This window comes from Paramormyrops kingsleyae, chromosome 18 (genome assembly GCF_048594095.1).
Source record: "Paramormyrops kingsleyae isolate MSU_618 chromosome 18, PKINGS_0.4, whole genome shotgun sequence".
In the NCBI taxonomy this organism is placed as follows: Eukaryota; Metazoa; Chordata; class Actinopteri; order Osteoglossiformes; family Mormyridae; genus Paramormyrops; species Paramormyrops kingsleyae.
Window position 1 is genome coordinate 24,857,634 of NC_132814.1, and position 16,756 is coordinate 24,874,389.

A 16,756-nucleotide genomic window follows, 5' to 3' on the forward strand; every position below is an offset into this window, starting at 1 on the left:
AAAAAGATTTGGTTTTGAGGTGGAGCCATGTGGATTTTGTTTACGTGAGGAAGAAAGTATTGAGCATTTGTTTTTTTCCTGTTCAGTAACAACTAAATTCTGGCAGGATCTGGTAAACTGGATGAGTGTAGGAATAGATGGGATGACCCCACTGACCATAACACAGGTTTTATACAATAATGATATTCTGTCTAAGGAGCTTGCCATGCTTTACAATGTGGTAATAATTATGGGCAAATACCACATCCATAAGTGTAAATGGCAAAACAAAAGACCTTCCCTAAGTGGGTTGAAGATTGAACTGAAGTCCTTTCTTTCATCCCTAGAATTACTGAAGGAGTCATGTAATGCTGCAGTATTGATATGTGAGAATGTAACCCAGTTTCTATCCCTTAAATGATTGTGTTTCATTTGGTGTACCAAGTAAGCCGCATGTATATTAACGTGTTGTCAGAAAGGGAAATGTTAGATGTCAAAGAATGGCCTTCACATCACATTTCTATATTGTTTTATTTTTATTTATTTATGTATTTATTTTTCCTTTTTCCCTATTCTTCCAATTTTTTTTTCTCATGATGTTGTTGCACTAATGTTAACTCCTGATGAGAGTTTGTAAATGTGTGCAAAGACTTAATAAAAAAAAAAAAAAAAAAAAAAAATAATGTATACGTCCGCGTTGGAAGCGTCATCTTGCTATAAACCAATAAATTTAGATAAGGGCGTGTCAGATTCAGCAGGGGCGTGTTTGGTGACCTTCAGCCTGGGGAATGGGGCAAAGCGGCACATAGTCCAGCCCCGCGCACACTGCTATTCATTTCAGGGCGGGATTAAACGAAACCGATGTAGCGAGAGCGAACCAGTGCCAAGTCCAACCCATTTTATTACAGAATATTTCGAATTAAAGGAGTTATAGCTAATGTAGATGATCAAACGAATTGTATTATTCATTATAACACATAAAGAAACCTTTTGAAGAAACCATAATGTCACGTTGTCTTCAAAAACGAGATATCTGGATTTCCGACTTGTCTACATGATTCATACTCGATAATAATCGATACATAATCGATCTCTGTACATGGGACATATCGGATGAGAACAGGTCTAGTCCCTGGAACAGAAGCAGGGATGTAGCGAGGTAGCACCTGGGGCAGGTTAGTTTGCTTGTCTGCACTATTATCCGTATAAGTAAAAGCAATAATAAAAAGGCTTAGGTCAATTTTAAATTAAAACGCACCCATATGTTCCACATGAAAATTGTTAGCCTTACAACATTTAATTTAGCATTGTCAGTCTAATATTAATGTTGTAATTCCTTAAGTTTGGTAATTTTTTTTGGCTTTCCGCTTTAAATTGTAGAGAGATTTAGACTTCAGGTTGGGGCTGGTTGTGTTTAATGCTTAGTGTCATGTACACTATACTCATTCGCCATGTTACTCCCTGGTTTCATTTTGTCCCCGCTGAGAAAAGACTACACGAAGCAGGCAGTGTCCTGTAGCTGCGCGTCCTCGTTGAGAAGCTGACCGGGTCGTCTACGTCTCGTGGTCTGGATACACGTGTAGCCCCGCCTCCTCCGTTTTGCAGTCTCCACTGTGGAGCCGGAAATCACGTAAAATCTACATCTGGCCCGGAAATAACGCTTCTAAAGAGGACTCGGTAGGCTGAACGCGTGGATAGTGTGTTTATCAGCAAACAGTGGAAGAATTGTATCTGTGATCGTCGACAGAAAAAGTGAGTGAAAGAAAAACAACAAACAGCAAATATCACGGTTATAAAATATGCATAATTTACAAAATTATCGTTACTCAGGAAAACGCTTTTTATGTCGTTTTTTAAAGATGTTATCTGAACGTTCTGCACCTATCTTGCACGTCCACAAATTTAATAGGCAAACGCTTATATTTTGAACTGCATGTTTTAGACAGACGTCCAAATACTGAATCTCAATTACACGTCGTGCAGACATACACATATGGTCCTGGAGAACCTGAGATAAAAGGCAGCAAATAAGTGAACAAGTACCATACGAAAGGCAAACATAGAAATTACATATCAAGATAAAAACCGAACTAAAAACGTTGCGTGGAAAAATAAACAGTATCGACGTAGTGCACATAAACCAGGTAAAATAAGTGGCAGTGTAACCAAGTACTGAAATATGAAATAAAAAATGTAAATAAATTATTGGTTTGCCTTTTGTATTGTATTTTTCTTTAAACTCCTTTTTCTTTTTAGATGGACATGTCAATTTGTGATACTGATTCACAACTGGCACTGGAAAAATGCAACACTTGTTGCAGAAATCTTTTTCATTGTCCTCTTTGCCCAACATTCAAGCCAGCAAGGAAGGCTAAGATTGAGAAACATATACATTCCCATATGAAAAATGCTATTCGTTTCAAAGGTATGAACATTCCATTTCCAGTACAGTAATTTCCCCAGTCCTTTTATTGTATAAGTAACCCCAGTTTCTCATATAATTGGATGTACACATTCAACTATCTACTTTGCTTTTTTATCTAACATAATTTCCATTATATTAAATATTTTTTCTGTCTTGCAGGCAAAAGCATCTGTCGGTGCAGACTCTCATGCCGTGCTGAGGGTCATTACCACTGCCCTTTCTGTCAAAAGACAGTCATTCGTCGGAATTGTATGGAAAGGCATTTAGTAATATGCCAAGGGTGCACACCCCTGGCCTCTACACCTACAACCACACATGTACCACACCTGGCCTCAGCATCTACTACTACAGCTGTAACATCACTGGCCTCTACACCTACAACTACGTATGTACGACACATGGCTTCTACATCTACTACTACAGCTGTGACATCACTGACCTCTACACCTACAACTATGTATGTACCACACCTGGCCGCTACATCTACTACTACAGCTGTAACATCGCTGGCCTCTACACCAACAACTACGTATGTACCACACCTGGCCTCTAGATCTACTACTACAGCTGTAACATCGCTGGCCTCTACACCAACAACTACATATGTACCACACCTGGCCTCTACATCTACTACTACAGCTGTAACATCGCTGGACTCCACACCTTCTACAGGTTTGACTTAACTGCCATCTCCACATTCTCCTACTGTGCTAGAACACTCAAGTTCCCTCCAACCAATACAATCTGGTACCGAAGCACATCTGCTAACAGTGAGATGCCCTCTTTGCAGTCTGACTTTACACAGGGGCAGCCTATTCACATTCATATTAAGGAAACATGTACTTGTGTCAAAGGACATTATATACACTTCTTACCTAAAGTGTGTGTTGATGGAAAAAATGATGTATTTCCTGTCCAGAAAAGTGCCCATGGATTTTCTGTGCCAGTATATGTACAGAGAGAAGCCTGGGGAAAGACCCTCATACCATGTGTGGGTTAAAGGGATGTCGGCAATGTCTGTTGCTGGCTCAGCTGAGTGGGTTAAGCCGCAGTTTATGTGAACATATCCGGTCACTGGATCATTGTAAAGAAGCTGCAGCTGGCTGACTATTAATGAACCTGTTCTGGAAACTTCCAATGGAAATGGTGCCTATGCGTTTTTTTGGGGAAAATTACATTTTCACTCACTTTATTCATTCACTCTCAATAGATAAGGGAGACACTGTGAATAAAAGTTGAAGTCACTGTTGTTGTGTGGACTGAGCAGGCAGAGCACACTAAAGTGGCACCAGTTGCCTTTCTGTCTCTGACAATGTAATATAACCTTTATCAATGGATTATTACAACCCCTGTTTCACCGCTTTAATTCACAGTAACTTTCTGAGCCTTTTTCTTTTCATTCACCTTAACAGATAACAGACTCTTCTATACTGGTCCGAGCTGGAGGTACAAACCGCTGGTCGTGCTGTCAGAGGCTGAGAAGAGATCAGTTCTGATGAAGTGCCACAGTAACTCTGGAACTGGAAAACACTGTGATGTAAGAGGCGCCAGAGACAGGGTCATTGCCAGCCAGTGGAGCTGATGTATATAGTGACATCGCAATGGGCACACATGCAATAGTCACATCGTTGGTGGGGGTGGGGGGCAGTGTGCACGATGTATATAGTAACATTGCAATGAACGCATGCAGTAGTCACATCGTGAAGGGGGGGGTGGGCGATGTGTATCATGAGATTGCAATGGGCACACATGTAGTAGTGACATCTTGAAAGGGGGGTGCACCATGTATATCGTGACATCACAATGGGCACACATGCAACAGTCACATTGGTGGGGGGGTGAAATATGACAAAGATTTAAAAATAATTTTAAAGATTTTATCATTCAAAATATGACTAACTGTTTAGGATTCAGTTTCATAAAACAGCATAACAGAAAAATAATTGTTCCATATGATAAAATGTCTGATATAGGACTACAATCTTTCGTCCTCGCACTCTGGAAGTGCAGTGAATTGGCCTCAGTAACATGCAAATTCATAATATAAGGAACGTACATTCATCTATTTGTTTGTTTGTTTATGGGGGGGGCACACCCCCCCTATTTGCAACACCCCTGTTGCTGGCTAAATTCACATTAGCGATGTAATACACATAAAACAGGTCAAATAAGTGCCGGTGTAATCTAGTACTGAACAATTAGAGTAAAAAAGGTAAATAAATACAGTACACATGGCAAACAGGAAAAAATGTATGTATTGCTTCTCTGTTGATTTCCATTTTCTTGTTGATTTCATTGTTGTGTTTGTTCCAAAATATGGTGACCACTACCCATAATGCAATGCGTCATAACGTGGCTGCCTGTGTTGTATTAGTACTGTACATGGCAATTAACATTTAAAAAAACGAATTTTCTTTAAACTCCTTTTTCCTTTTAGGTGGTCAAATCAGTTTGTGATACTGGTTCACAACCAGCGGTGGAAATGTGCAGCACTTGTTGCAGAAATCTTTTTCATTGTCCTCTTTGCCCAACATTCAAGCCAGCAAGGAAGGCTAAGATTGAGAAACATATACATTCCCATATGAAAAATGCTATTCGTTTCAAAGGTATGAACATACCATTACCAGTACAGTAATTTCCCCAGTCCTTTTAAATGGCAAATATTTTTATTATACAAGTAACCGCAGTTTCTCATATAATTGGATGTACACATTCAACTATCTACTTTGCTTTCTTATCTAACATAATTTCCATTATATTAAATATTTTTCTGTCTTGCAGGCAAAAGCATCTGTCGGTGCAGACTCTCATGCCGTGCTGAGGGTCATTACCACTGCCCTTTCTGTCAAAAGACAGTCATTCGTCGGAATTGTATGGAAAGGCATTTAGTAATATGCCAAGGGTGCCCACCAGCGGTAACACCCCTGGCCTCTACACCTACACCTACAACCACACATGTACCACACCTGGCCTCTACACCTACACCTACAACCACATATGTACCACATCTGGCCTCTACACCTACACCTACAACTACATATGTACCATACCTGGCCTCAGCATCTACTACTACAGCTGTAACATCACTGGCCTCTACACCTACAACTACGTATGTACGACACATGGCTTCTACATCTACTACTACAGCTGTAACATCACTGGCCTCTGCACCTACTACTACGTATGTACGACACATGGCTTCTACATCTACTACTACAGCTATAACATTGCTGGCCATTACACCTACAAATACGTATGTACCACACCTGGCCTCTACACCTACTACTACATATGTACCACACCTGGCCTCAGCATCTACTACTACAGGTGTAACATTGCTGGCCATTACACCTACAACTACGTATGTACGACGCATGGCCTCTACATCTACTACTACAGCTGTGACATCACTGGGCTCTACACCTAGAACTACATATGTACAACACCTGGCCTCTTCACCTACTACTACAGCTGTAACATCGCTGGACTCCACACCTTCTACAGGTTTGACTTAACTGCCATCTCCACATTATCCTATTGTGCTAGAACACTCAAGTTCCCTCTAACCAATACAATCTGGTACCGAAGCACATCTGCTAACAGTGAGATGCCCTCTTTGCAGTCTGACTTTACACAGGGGCAGCCTATTCACATTCATATTAAGGAAACATGTACTTGTGTCAAAGGACATTATACACACTTCTTATCTAAAGTGGGTGTTGATGGAAAAAATGCCGTATTTCCTGTCCAGAAAAGTGCCCATGGATTTTCTGTGCCAGTATATGTACAGAGAGAAGCCTGGGGAAAGACCCTCATACCATGTGTGGGTTAAAGGGATGTCGGCAATATTTTGCTGGCTCAGCTGAGTGGGTGAAGCCGCTATTTATGTGAACATATCCGGTCACTGGATCATTGTAAAGAAGCTGCAGCTGGCTGACTATTAATGAACCTGTTCTGGAAACTTCCAATGGAAATGGTGCCTATAAGTTTTTTTGGGGATGTTTTTTTTTTTTTTTGAGGAAAATTACATTTTCACTCACTTCATTCATTCACTCTCAATAGATAAGGGAGACACTGAGAATAAAGGTTGAAGTCACTGTTGTTGTGTGGACTGAGCAGGCAGAGCACACTAAAGTGGCACCAGTTGCCTTTCTGTCTCTGACAATGTAATATAACCTTTATCAATGGATTATTACAACCCCTGTTTCACCGCTTTAATTCACACAGTAACTTTCTGAGCCTATTTCTTTTCATTCACCTTAACAGATAACAGACTCTTCTATACTGGTCCGAGCTGGAGGTACACGCCGCTGGTCGTGCTGTCAGAGGCTGAGAAGAGATCAGTTCTGATGAAGTGCCACAGTAACTCTGGAACTGGAAAACACTGTGATGTAAGAGGTCCCCGAGACAGGGTCACTGTCAGCCAGTGGAGCTGATGTATATAGTGACATCGCAATGGGCACACATGCAATAGTCACATCATGGAAGGGGGGGTGCGTGATGTATATAGTGAGGGGGTGCAATGTAAGAATGATTTAAAAATTATTTAAAGATTGCATTATATGACTAACACTATTTAGGGTACAGTTAAATAAAATACAAACATAAGAAAAAAGTAATTGTTCCATATGATAAGATGTTTGTCTGATATAGCACTATAATCTTGGCTAGGCTCATCTCGCTCTCGCGCTTTACCTGTTTGTTTGATTGTTTATCGGGAGGGGGGGCTCACCCCTCCGTCCTCCCTATTTCTGACGCCCCTATTGTCAGTTACTACTGGCCTACACTGATTCGAGATGTGAAGGACTGGGTAATATATAACATGTTAGGGCGGTGCAGTGGTGCAGTGGCTAGCACTGTTGCCTCACACTTCTGGGACCAGCATTCTGTGTCGTCATGGTGTTTCCTCCGGGTACTCCAGGTCCCCCCCCCCCCCCAATCCAAAAAGATGCTGAGGTGAACTGGCATTACCAAAGCGTGCCCTGTGATGGGTTGGCACCCATTCCTTGGTTGTTCCCTGCCATGCCCCCACAGGCTCTGGACCCCGTGATCCTGAATAGGACAACCAGAAAATGTACGGATATATAAAAGATATGTGTCAGTTACAGATTCTTTGGTTTACATATTTTTTGACCTTGCATGTCATGCATCATAAAATTAGATGACCACAGTGTCCAAATTTGCATTAAGTAGAAAATTCCTAATAGCGCATATTTTTCATTGTGTTATTTAGCTGCTTGATTTAGAAATTTCAAGACATGCAATCTTTTTCAGATCAAAGGCTGCCAGCTGAATGATCCCATCAAGACTGTTGTCCCAGTTTTACATACAATTAAGGTACTGCTTGCAACATTTTTTGCACAGTGTTGTGAGTTAATAGGATAATCAGTAGTATGATAAGTGTTGATAAATCCGTCTACAGGTAGAAGAAGCTTGGGATGTGCTTGGTTTGGACTTAATTGGACCACTACCTGAAACAGCGCGGCACAACAAATTTGTGTTAACCATGACAGACATGTACACAAAGTGGGTCATTGCAGACCCTCTGCAGTCTAAGACTGTGAATGAGGTGTCTTTGGCAATTACCACAAAGTTGTGCATGTTCGGCATGGTCAGGCACATCATTACAGATCAAGACAAGGAATTCATCAAGGAGGTAAACTTTTTGTGAAACTATTATTATTATTTTTTTGTATCTTTTTTTCCCCAACTTCTGCTTCTAATATATGTTTTTGTCTTATGGAGAATTTCCCTTAAAACCACGAGCCAAACCGTACTGGGAACTGATGGTTTTCCATTGTATATTATCAGAGCCGTACCCAAGCTGTACCCGTGCTGACAAGGCCCCCCTTACTAGCAGGGCCGAAAGCATGACCAGACTGAACTGGTTTTGTCATCAACACCTGATAGGTCGAAATGCAGGTAGATGCAGTTGATCTGTGTTGATATGCATGGATGATCTGAAGGAAAAAGGGGCATATTCTATATATCACTCATTATTAGTATTGTGTTGCATTCCTGATAACTCAGAACTTTTCCAACAACCTATTTAAAAAAGTACTATAGAACATTTGAACAGTATGGATTTGTGATGCAAATTTCCACAAGTGAATGCTAATTCCACTAGTGTTTGATGCTAACATAAGATGGCAGTTCTTACAGATATGGAAGCAGTAATTAGCACACAGAAAATTGTGTATACCTTGTGAACAGTAAATAAGCGTCTCTTTGGTTTTACGTCACTGCTGCATTCAAAACCCAGCATCTCCTTTACTGAGCCAATCCTTCAGCAGTGGAAAACCAAAGCGAACTGGAACAGTGCTGTATATAGATTCTCTTGGCAGTACGGCTCGGGTACGGCTCAGTTCCTGCATGCCAGTGGAAAAGTGCTATGAAACTACTCCACAATAATGTAAATATAACTGTTGATCATTCATCCACAGCTCAATGACAGCATATTCAGCAGGCTGAAAATCAAAAATGCAGTGTCCAGCGTCTATCATCCACAGCCCAATGGGCAGGTAACCTCCAGTCCTCTCAGATGTATTATTGTTGAATCACTTGTGTTTATTTATCAAATTCACAAATGGATTGAAATGTACAGGATGAATTAACCAACCAAGACATCAAGCGTACTCTCAGAAAATATATGAATGGCAGCCGTAATGACTGGGACCTCCACCTGCCTGGTGTGATGTATGATGTTAATACTACTACACAGGTTGGTATCTTTACAAATCAACTTCTACAGTATCAAAAGTGTGAATTATAAACTTTTTTTTGTAATTGAAAGATATACAATATATCAATTTATGATTATTATATTCCATCTCGGGTGTGTGCGGGGTGCGGGCTGGGGCACCATTAATCATGCTTCCCTTTAAAGGTACAGGGTGCCCTAATAATTATACGTCAAATGCTCTGAGCACCTGTCTCTGCTCGGTACTGTTCAGTCTCATGTGGTGGATGTTTTCTTGGATATATTGGATTCAGTCTGTTAATGTGTAGCTTCTTTATGATCAGAGCTCCACCAGGCACAGCCCCTACTTCCTCCTCTTCAACCGACACCCTCGCCTGCCAGAAGTGACGAATCCCTGTCCCAAGGCAGAGAACTTGGAAGACTCTAACCCAGAAGATGACACTGACAGCAAAGTGAATGAGATGAAACCTTTGAGTGAAATGGTTTGTACCTCTGCAGGAGATGCCAGAAAATTCCATAATTGTTTTCAGTACGTATTCATGCTTTTTTTTTTTTTTTGAAGGTCCTCAGCAATATTGAGAGAGTACAGAGCAGGCAAGAAAATACCTTTGAAGACCAAAAGTGTAAGTATATAAGAGTATATTCAGTTCAGGCTGGTGATACATGTACTTCTTTTACAAGACCCCAGAAAATGACAAACATGTTGAAGAGTTACCACCAAGGGCTGCTGCCATCATAACTTCCAAAGGTGTGGCCACTGTAATGAAGGGCAGCTCAACATTCCGTGAAGCCAAACTGTTAAGATTCAGGTTGTACTATAGGCGCAAAAAAGTGCATGTATGTTATGGGATTCATATTATCAGTAATATTTGTGTTACCAGATGCACCAAATGAAGGGACGTTTCTGCAGGACCATTGCCATTCTACCATTGAAGTGAAGGAGGAGGAACTGTAATCTCTCAGGTCCTCCCTGATGAGGTGACTGAGCCTGCGTGCAGTGCTCTAGATCAACACTGAGGATCAGCAGAAGAGCCCCAGATAGGTCTGAGACAAAGGATGCCATTATATTCATCTCAGGAGGACATGGAGACATTACTCACTTAGGAGGTTGATTCTCCCACATAAGGCAAAAAATCACTTAAAAAGTTATGTTCAATTGAGTTGTGTTTTCTCCTCATCTGCAGTTGACCTGAAAAAGAAGGCGTGGCCATGCCAGTGTTTTCCTGGTCTTTTAACTTTATGCTGGTTGATACATGTATAATCATTGTTAAATAAAATGCTTTTTGGGGAAAAAATACTTTTCCTCCCTGCATGTAAACAGCGTGAGAGTTTCGGTCGCGTCATTACACAGATTCCCGGTAGTGATGGGAAGCAGTGTTTATTTTGTCAAAGACACTCCAATGACGACATCGCTCACAATCGCAGCCTAAAACAACAACTCCTCCGGAACAACATCTATCTTGCCCCGTTTAAATTGCAAGATAAAAAAAAAACATTCCTGCACGTATTTGGATTGTTAAGGTACAAGAAAAGGGAAGAGAGATGGAAATAAGAAAAACAGCAGTGGAGAAGCTGTAAATGAAGAAATTGCAGAGAACAGCTCTCCAGCACGGGCGTGAGATGGCGGAGCTAATGCTAATGCTAACCCCCATCTAAACAAAGCGTCAAGTTTAACGAAAGTGGTACAAGAGATTCGAGAGTTTAGTAGGGACACAAAACAACTGAATGATATTAAATCTGAGCTCACCAACACTGACCAAAAATAGCAGAGGCAGAGACTTGGATTGAAAAGGTAGAAGATCGTATTCAAAACTGGAAACGGGTGTTAATATGAAGCCAGGAATGAACAAGAAAATAAACTGCTCGACCAATAAGGGATGTCATGATGAAAGAATATAAGAATATACAACGTCCCTAAGGGAACAGGGGCCAACAATGGTGGAGTTTGTGGAAAAAGTTACTAGGAGACACGCTGGAGATTCCCCGATTAGGAGCTTGATATTGAGAGGGCACATCGGTCACTCGCTTTGAGACGTTCCAGGGACAGTGAGGACAAGCCACGGTCAATAATCATCCGATTCCACTGCTGTAAAACTGAGCAGGAGATCCTACGCAAGGCCTGCAGTAAGAAAAAAACATTTCTGAATGAGAGGCCAATATATTTTGACAAAGATTACTGCCAAGTGAGCCTGCAAAAGCGTAAGGAATATTCTGAAGCGAAGCAGGTATTAAAGCAGAGAAATGTCCGTTCCCTGCTAAGTCACAAGTATTCTATGATGATGGGACTCGGCTGTACCAATCTGTGGAGGAAGCGATTGCTGACATGAAAGACAGGACTACCCATCACCGTGGTCATACCAAGTGAGAGCCTGGCTGAGCGGCTACCCCGATCTGCATGAGACAGCAAGGGACCTGAGGAGAGCGTGAGGAGAATATCAGACAGACTACGAGCTTTCAGAAGACAGCCCTCACCCCCTCCAAAAAAACCATTAGCTCTTACTAATCTTTAAAAGTGTTGGCAGGCTGAATAAAGCTCAAAATGCTGTATATCTTAAATTGACATGGTAAGGTGGATTTCATGTTATTCTAATATCTCTTTTTCCCTTATTGTAATGAGAACATATATATATAGGAGACCTTTTTTGCATATGAATCTTATTTTTCTGGTTGCTCCAGTAGGGACCCTCAGCCATCATGGAGGGGAGGTTTTCCTCCAGAGCTAAACATTCCTTCTAGCTTAACCCAGGGTCATGCTTTGGAGATGTCAGCCTTGGAATCTCATGTTCTTTACCTCAGTTCACACTGGAGTTTTTTTTTGTTCTTGTTCAAGAAGTAGATGGATTACATTCCATTTAGCCAATGATATACTGAACGAAGAACACACACAGCTAGTGATAAAGTAAAAATAATTTCATTTAATGCCACTGAGCTTCTGAATCCAATTAAACGTGGTAAAATTTTCTCTGAAATGAAGAGAGAACAAACACATATAGTATACCTACAGGAAACCCACTTAAATGATACTGGGGATGAATAGTTAAGGAGAAAGGGCTTCATGAATGTATTTTTCTTCTCATATAAATTAGGCCACAGAAAAGGAGTAGCTATCCTTACCTCAAGTAAGCTGAATTTTGAAAAAAGTATTATTAATGTGAGATAAGGAGGGTAGATAAACTATATTGCCAAAAATATTGGGACACCCGTCCAAGCGAAGGGCCCAAGTCCAACATCACAGCCATGTGCCAAAGAACGTTTAGATTTAGGATTTTTTTCTTCATAAGCATTCACCTTCTGTGTTAAATGTCATAAACGAAAAGAGTGTTGGTGCAGTTGTGTTGAAAAGAAATTATATTGTTTGGCAGTATAACAAAATAAAAATGTTTATATTAATAAACACTAGCAATTTTTGTCATAATTGTATAATGCATACAAAACAAACTATCATTACCTGTGTGGCGGAGCTCAAACTTTTTGCAGGAAACAGGGATTGCAACGCAATGTTATTGTCACATTTTAATAATCAAGTAAATATAGATAATGGAGTTATTTATGCTAATAGTTAAACTGCAATAATAGTATCACAACTGTATTTTTAAATTGAATAAATGAGAATATCACAGGATTGCGATTAAGATGACAAACTCATTTACAGAATCTGAAAATCAGTCAGGGACATCTCATGCTCCTCCTGGCCCAGAAGATGTAGTTACTGTCAGCTGGTTTTATACACATAATGTTCTGAAATAAGCTAATGTTACAGTTGATATACCTCCAAATGTATCAGTCAGCAAAAACAATGCACAACAGCTCATTTATTGTAGGCAACAAATGACTATTTACACATGCACTCATGTGAACCACCTCAGCTATCCAAACCAAACCAAATGAAAGTGAGGAAAAGCTTAGTGATTTTTTGAGAAACCCTTAGGCCAGGAGATGTGCACCATAAACCGAAAATTAACAAAACTGTAAGATACCTTCAAAATACAGCAGCATAATAATATATAATGTCTTGAACTTTGGTCATGAACACACAAAAAGTAGACAACTGACAACAGAGTCCCTCTTGATCACAACATTGGCAAGGAACATGGCATTAACCCTAAGGCCTTGTTATTCTTGATACTTAGTGAGGAACGTCTCCATGTCCTCACCACAGTGAAAAAGGAAGACAAAGGGGTCCTTTGCCTCAGTGCAGTCTCCTTCCAGGACCTCTCTGAGGGCGTTCTGCGGATCCTCAGTGTTGATCTGGAGCATTTCTGGCTCTGTCACCTCCCCAGGGAGGACCTGAGAGATTATGGTTCCTCCATCTTCACTTCAAGGGTAGAATAGCAATGGTCCTGCAGAAACGTCCCTTCATTTGGTGCATCTAATGACACAAATATTACTGATAATATGAATCTCAAACATACATGCACTTTTTTGCGCCTATAGTACAACCTGAATCTTAACAGTTTGACTTCACGGAATGTTGAGCTGCCTTTCATTACAGTGGCCACACCTTTGGAAGTTATGATGGCAGCAGAACAAGCCCTTGGTGGTAACTCTTCAACATGTTTGTCATTTTCTGGGGTATTGTAAAAGAAGTACATAATCACCAGCCTGAACTGAACATACTCTTACATACTTACACTTTTGGTCTTCAAAGGTACTCTGTACTCCCTCAATATTGCTGAGGACCTTCAAAAAAGAACAGCACCTATAAATCAATACATACGGAAAACAATTATTGGAATTTTCTGGCGTCTTCTGCAGAGGTACAAACCGTTTCATTCAAAGGTTTCATCTCATTCACTTTGCTGTCAGTGTCATCTTCTGGGTTAGAGTCTTCCAAGCTCTCTGCCTTGGGACAGGGATTCGTCACTTCTGGCAGGTGAGGGTGTCGGTGGAAGAGGAGGAAGTAGGGGCTGTGCCTGGTGGAGTTCTGATCATAAAGAAGCTACACATTAACAGACTGAATCCAATATATCCAAGAAAACATCCACCACATGAGACTGAACAGTACCGAGCAGAGACAGGTCTATTACACTACATAATTTACATTCTTAGTGGTTGATATTGTAGAAGTTGATTTGTAAAGATACCAACCTCTTTTCCAACCTGTTTTGCAGTATTAACACCATACACCATAGCGGGCAGGTTGAGGTCCCAGTCATTACGACTGCCATTCACATATTTTCTGAGAGTACGCTTGATGTCTTGGTTGGTTAATTCATCCTGTACATTTCAATCCATTTGTGAATTTGATAAATAAACACAAGTGATTTAACAATAATACATCTGAGAGGACTGGAGGTTACCTGCCCATTGGGCTGTGGATGATAGACGCTGGACACTGCATTTTTGATTTTCAGCCTGCTGAATATGCTGTCATTGAGCTGTGGATGAATGATCAACAGTTATATTTACATTATTGTGGAGTAGTTTCATGGCATATTTCCACTGGCATGCAGGAACTGAGCCGTACCCGAGCCATACTGCCAAGAGAATCTATATACAGCACTGTTCCAGTTCGCTTTGGTTTTCCACTGCAGAAGGGTTGGCTCACTGAAGGAGATGCTGGGTTTGGAATGCAGCAGTGACGTGAAACCAAAGAGACGCTTATTTACTGTTCACAAGGTATGCGCAATTTTCTGTATGCTAATTACTGCTTCCATATCTGTAAGAACTGCCATCTTATGTTAGCATCAAACACTAGTGGAATTAGCATTCACTTGCGGAAATTTGCATCACAAATCCATACTGTTCAAATGTTCTATAGTACTTTTTTAAATAGGTTGTTGGAAAAGTTCTGAGTTATCAGGAATGCAACACAATACTAATAATGAGTGATATATAGAATATGCCCCTTTTTCCTTCAGATCATCCATGCATATCAACACAGATCAACTGCATCTACCTGCATTTTGACCTATCGGGTGTTGATGACAAAACCAGTTCAGTCTGGTCATGCTTTCGGCCCTGCTAGTAAGGGGGGCCTTGTCAGCACGGGTACAGCTTGGGTACGGCTCTGATAATATACAATGGAAAACCGTCAGTTCCCAGTACGGTTTGGCTCGTGGTGTGAAGGGAAATTCTCCATAAGAAAAAAACATATATTAGAAGCAGAAGTTGGGGGAAAAAAGATACAAAAAAAATAATAATAATAGTTTCCAAAAAGTTTACCTCCTTGATGAATTCCTTGTCTTGATCTGTAATGATGTGCCTGACCATGCCAAACATGTACAACTTTGTGGTAATTGCCAAAGACACCTCATTCACAGTTTTAGACTGCAGAGGGTCTGCAATGACCCACTTTGTGTACATGTCTGTCATGGTTAACACAAATTTGTTGTGCCGCACTGTTTCAGGTAGTGGTCCAATTAAATCCAAACCAAGCACATCCCAAGCTTCTTTTACCTGTAGACAGACTTATCATCATTTGTCATCATAATACTGATAATCACAACACTCTTCATTGTGCAAAAAATGTTGCAAGAAGTACCTTAATTGTATGTAAAAACGGAGGAACAGTCTTGATGGGATCATTCAGCTGGCAGCGGTGACAATCTTTGACCTAAAAGAAAAGATTGCATGTCTTGCTTAACTAAACGTCAGTTGAATATTCTGAAGTTGATGATGACCATAGAAACAATTTCTAAATGAAGCAGCTAAATAATACAATGCAAAATATCACCTACGTGGAATTTTCTACTTAACACAAATTAGAAAACTGTGTGGTCATCTCAGTATCTCATCTTTGGCATCCAGTATCATATTTAAGTATATTACCCAATCCTTCACGTCTTGAATCAGTGTAGACCAGTAATAGCGGGCAATGACCCTGTCTCTGGTGCTCCTCACGCCGTTGTGTTTTCCAGTTACAAGGTTATCATGGCACTCCATTAAGGCAGACCTCTTCTCCTCTTCCGTCATAATAACCAGACGCATGTACTGCTGGCTTGGACCAGTGTAAAAGAGTCGGCCATCTCTCAGAAATGACAGAAATGAAAAGTATATGTTTAACCTTAATTGAACATTGAGGAATAGGATGATTTCTATAGTAACTTTAGACAGTTGGATTTTGAAAACTTAAAATATTTGTTTAGCTATCATACTTATGACTTTAAAATTCACAGAGACACGGCGAACTTCACGTCGTTCCCTCCTCTGTACATCGGGGCCAAATCCTCCCACTGAAAGATACTCGTTCACAGCTTGGAAAAATTCAAAATTTCTCATCTTTGGAGTTCTGAAAGCTGAAGAAAAAGATGGATATATTTGTTGATAACCTCAAAATTGTGCGACCGATCAATCAGGCTGGGCACACAACGGTTCTCCACTTGTCACACGCAGTTCCAGTGTTCTATAGTCCTGTCTAAGTGCGCACTACGATGAGTGATAGTTTATATCCAAAAAGCCATCAGCTTTCTAAATCAGGCAACCAGCTGATTCTCCTAAGACTTACTTGCAGTTATTTATTGGATAGTGGACCGTCAATATCTAACTTACAATATTTAGTATTCTGGACTGTAATTCTGACGTTGAATAATCGACTACTGTATACATATGATATGTAGCCTTACAAGCGCATACATTCTTACCCTTTTGTTTTTACTATTTATTTTTGTGTAAATGTCTTTTGATGTTATATTTGTATTTCCTAGAAACGG

The 16,756-nt window shown here is 40.4% G+C and overlaps 1 protein-coding gene across 3 annotated transcripts; it reads left to right on the forward strand.

The window, feature by feature from the left end:
• The first annotated feature begins 933 nt into the window (after positions 1-933).
• LOC111855212 (uncharacterized) lies at positions 934-10,422 on the forward strand. 3 transcript variants are annotated; one of them, XM_072702003.1, is made up of 16 exons: positions 934-1,154; positions 1,471-1,731; positions 2,236-2,404; positions 2,564-2,861; positions 2,958-3,076; positions 3,817-3,941; positions 4,842-5,010; positions 5,186-5,908; positions 6,671-6,795; positions 7,679-7,741; positions 7,827-8,060; positions 8,848-8,925; positions 9,009-9,125; positions 9,428-9,586; positions 9,667-9,727; positions 9,986-10,422. In XM_072702003.1, exons 3-16 carry the CDS (start codon positions 2,236-2,238, stop codon positions 10,057-10,059), a joined length of 2,514 nt encoding a protein of 837 aa, XP_072558104.1. In that variant the 5' UTR covers positions 934-1,154; positions 1,471-1,731; the 3' UTR covers positions 10,060-10,422. The 3 variants fall into 3 exon arrangements, with proteins under 3 accessions (XP_072558104.1, XP_072558102.1, XP_072558103.1); XM_072702001.1 differs by having other exon boundaries at positions 2,564-3,076; XM_072702002.1 differs by lacking the exon at positions 934-1,154 and having other exon boundaries at positions 1,431-1,731; positions 2,564-3,076.
• Positions 10,423-16,756: the final 6,334 nt, after the last annotated feature.

Coding starts and splice junctions, on each gene's coding strand:
- LOC111855212 (XM_072702001.1), top strand. CDS start 2,236: ATGGACATGTCAATTTGTGATACTGATTCACAACTGGCACTGGAAAAA. Junction 5,909..6,670: donor GGACTCCACACCTTCTACAG/GTTTGACTTAAC, acceptor TCACCTTAACAG/ATAACAGACTCTTCTATACT. Junction 9,728..9,985: donor TACCTTTGAAGACCAAAAGT/GTAAGTATATAA, acceptor TTGTGTTACCAG/ATGCACCAAATGAAGGGACG.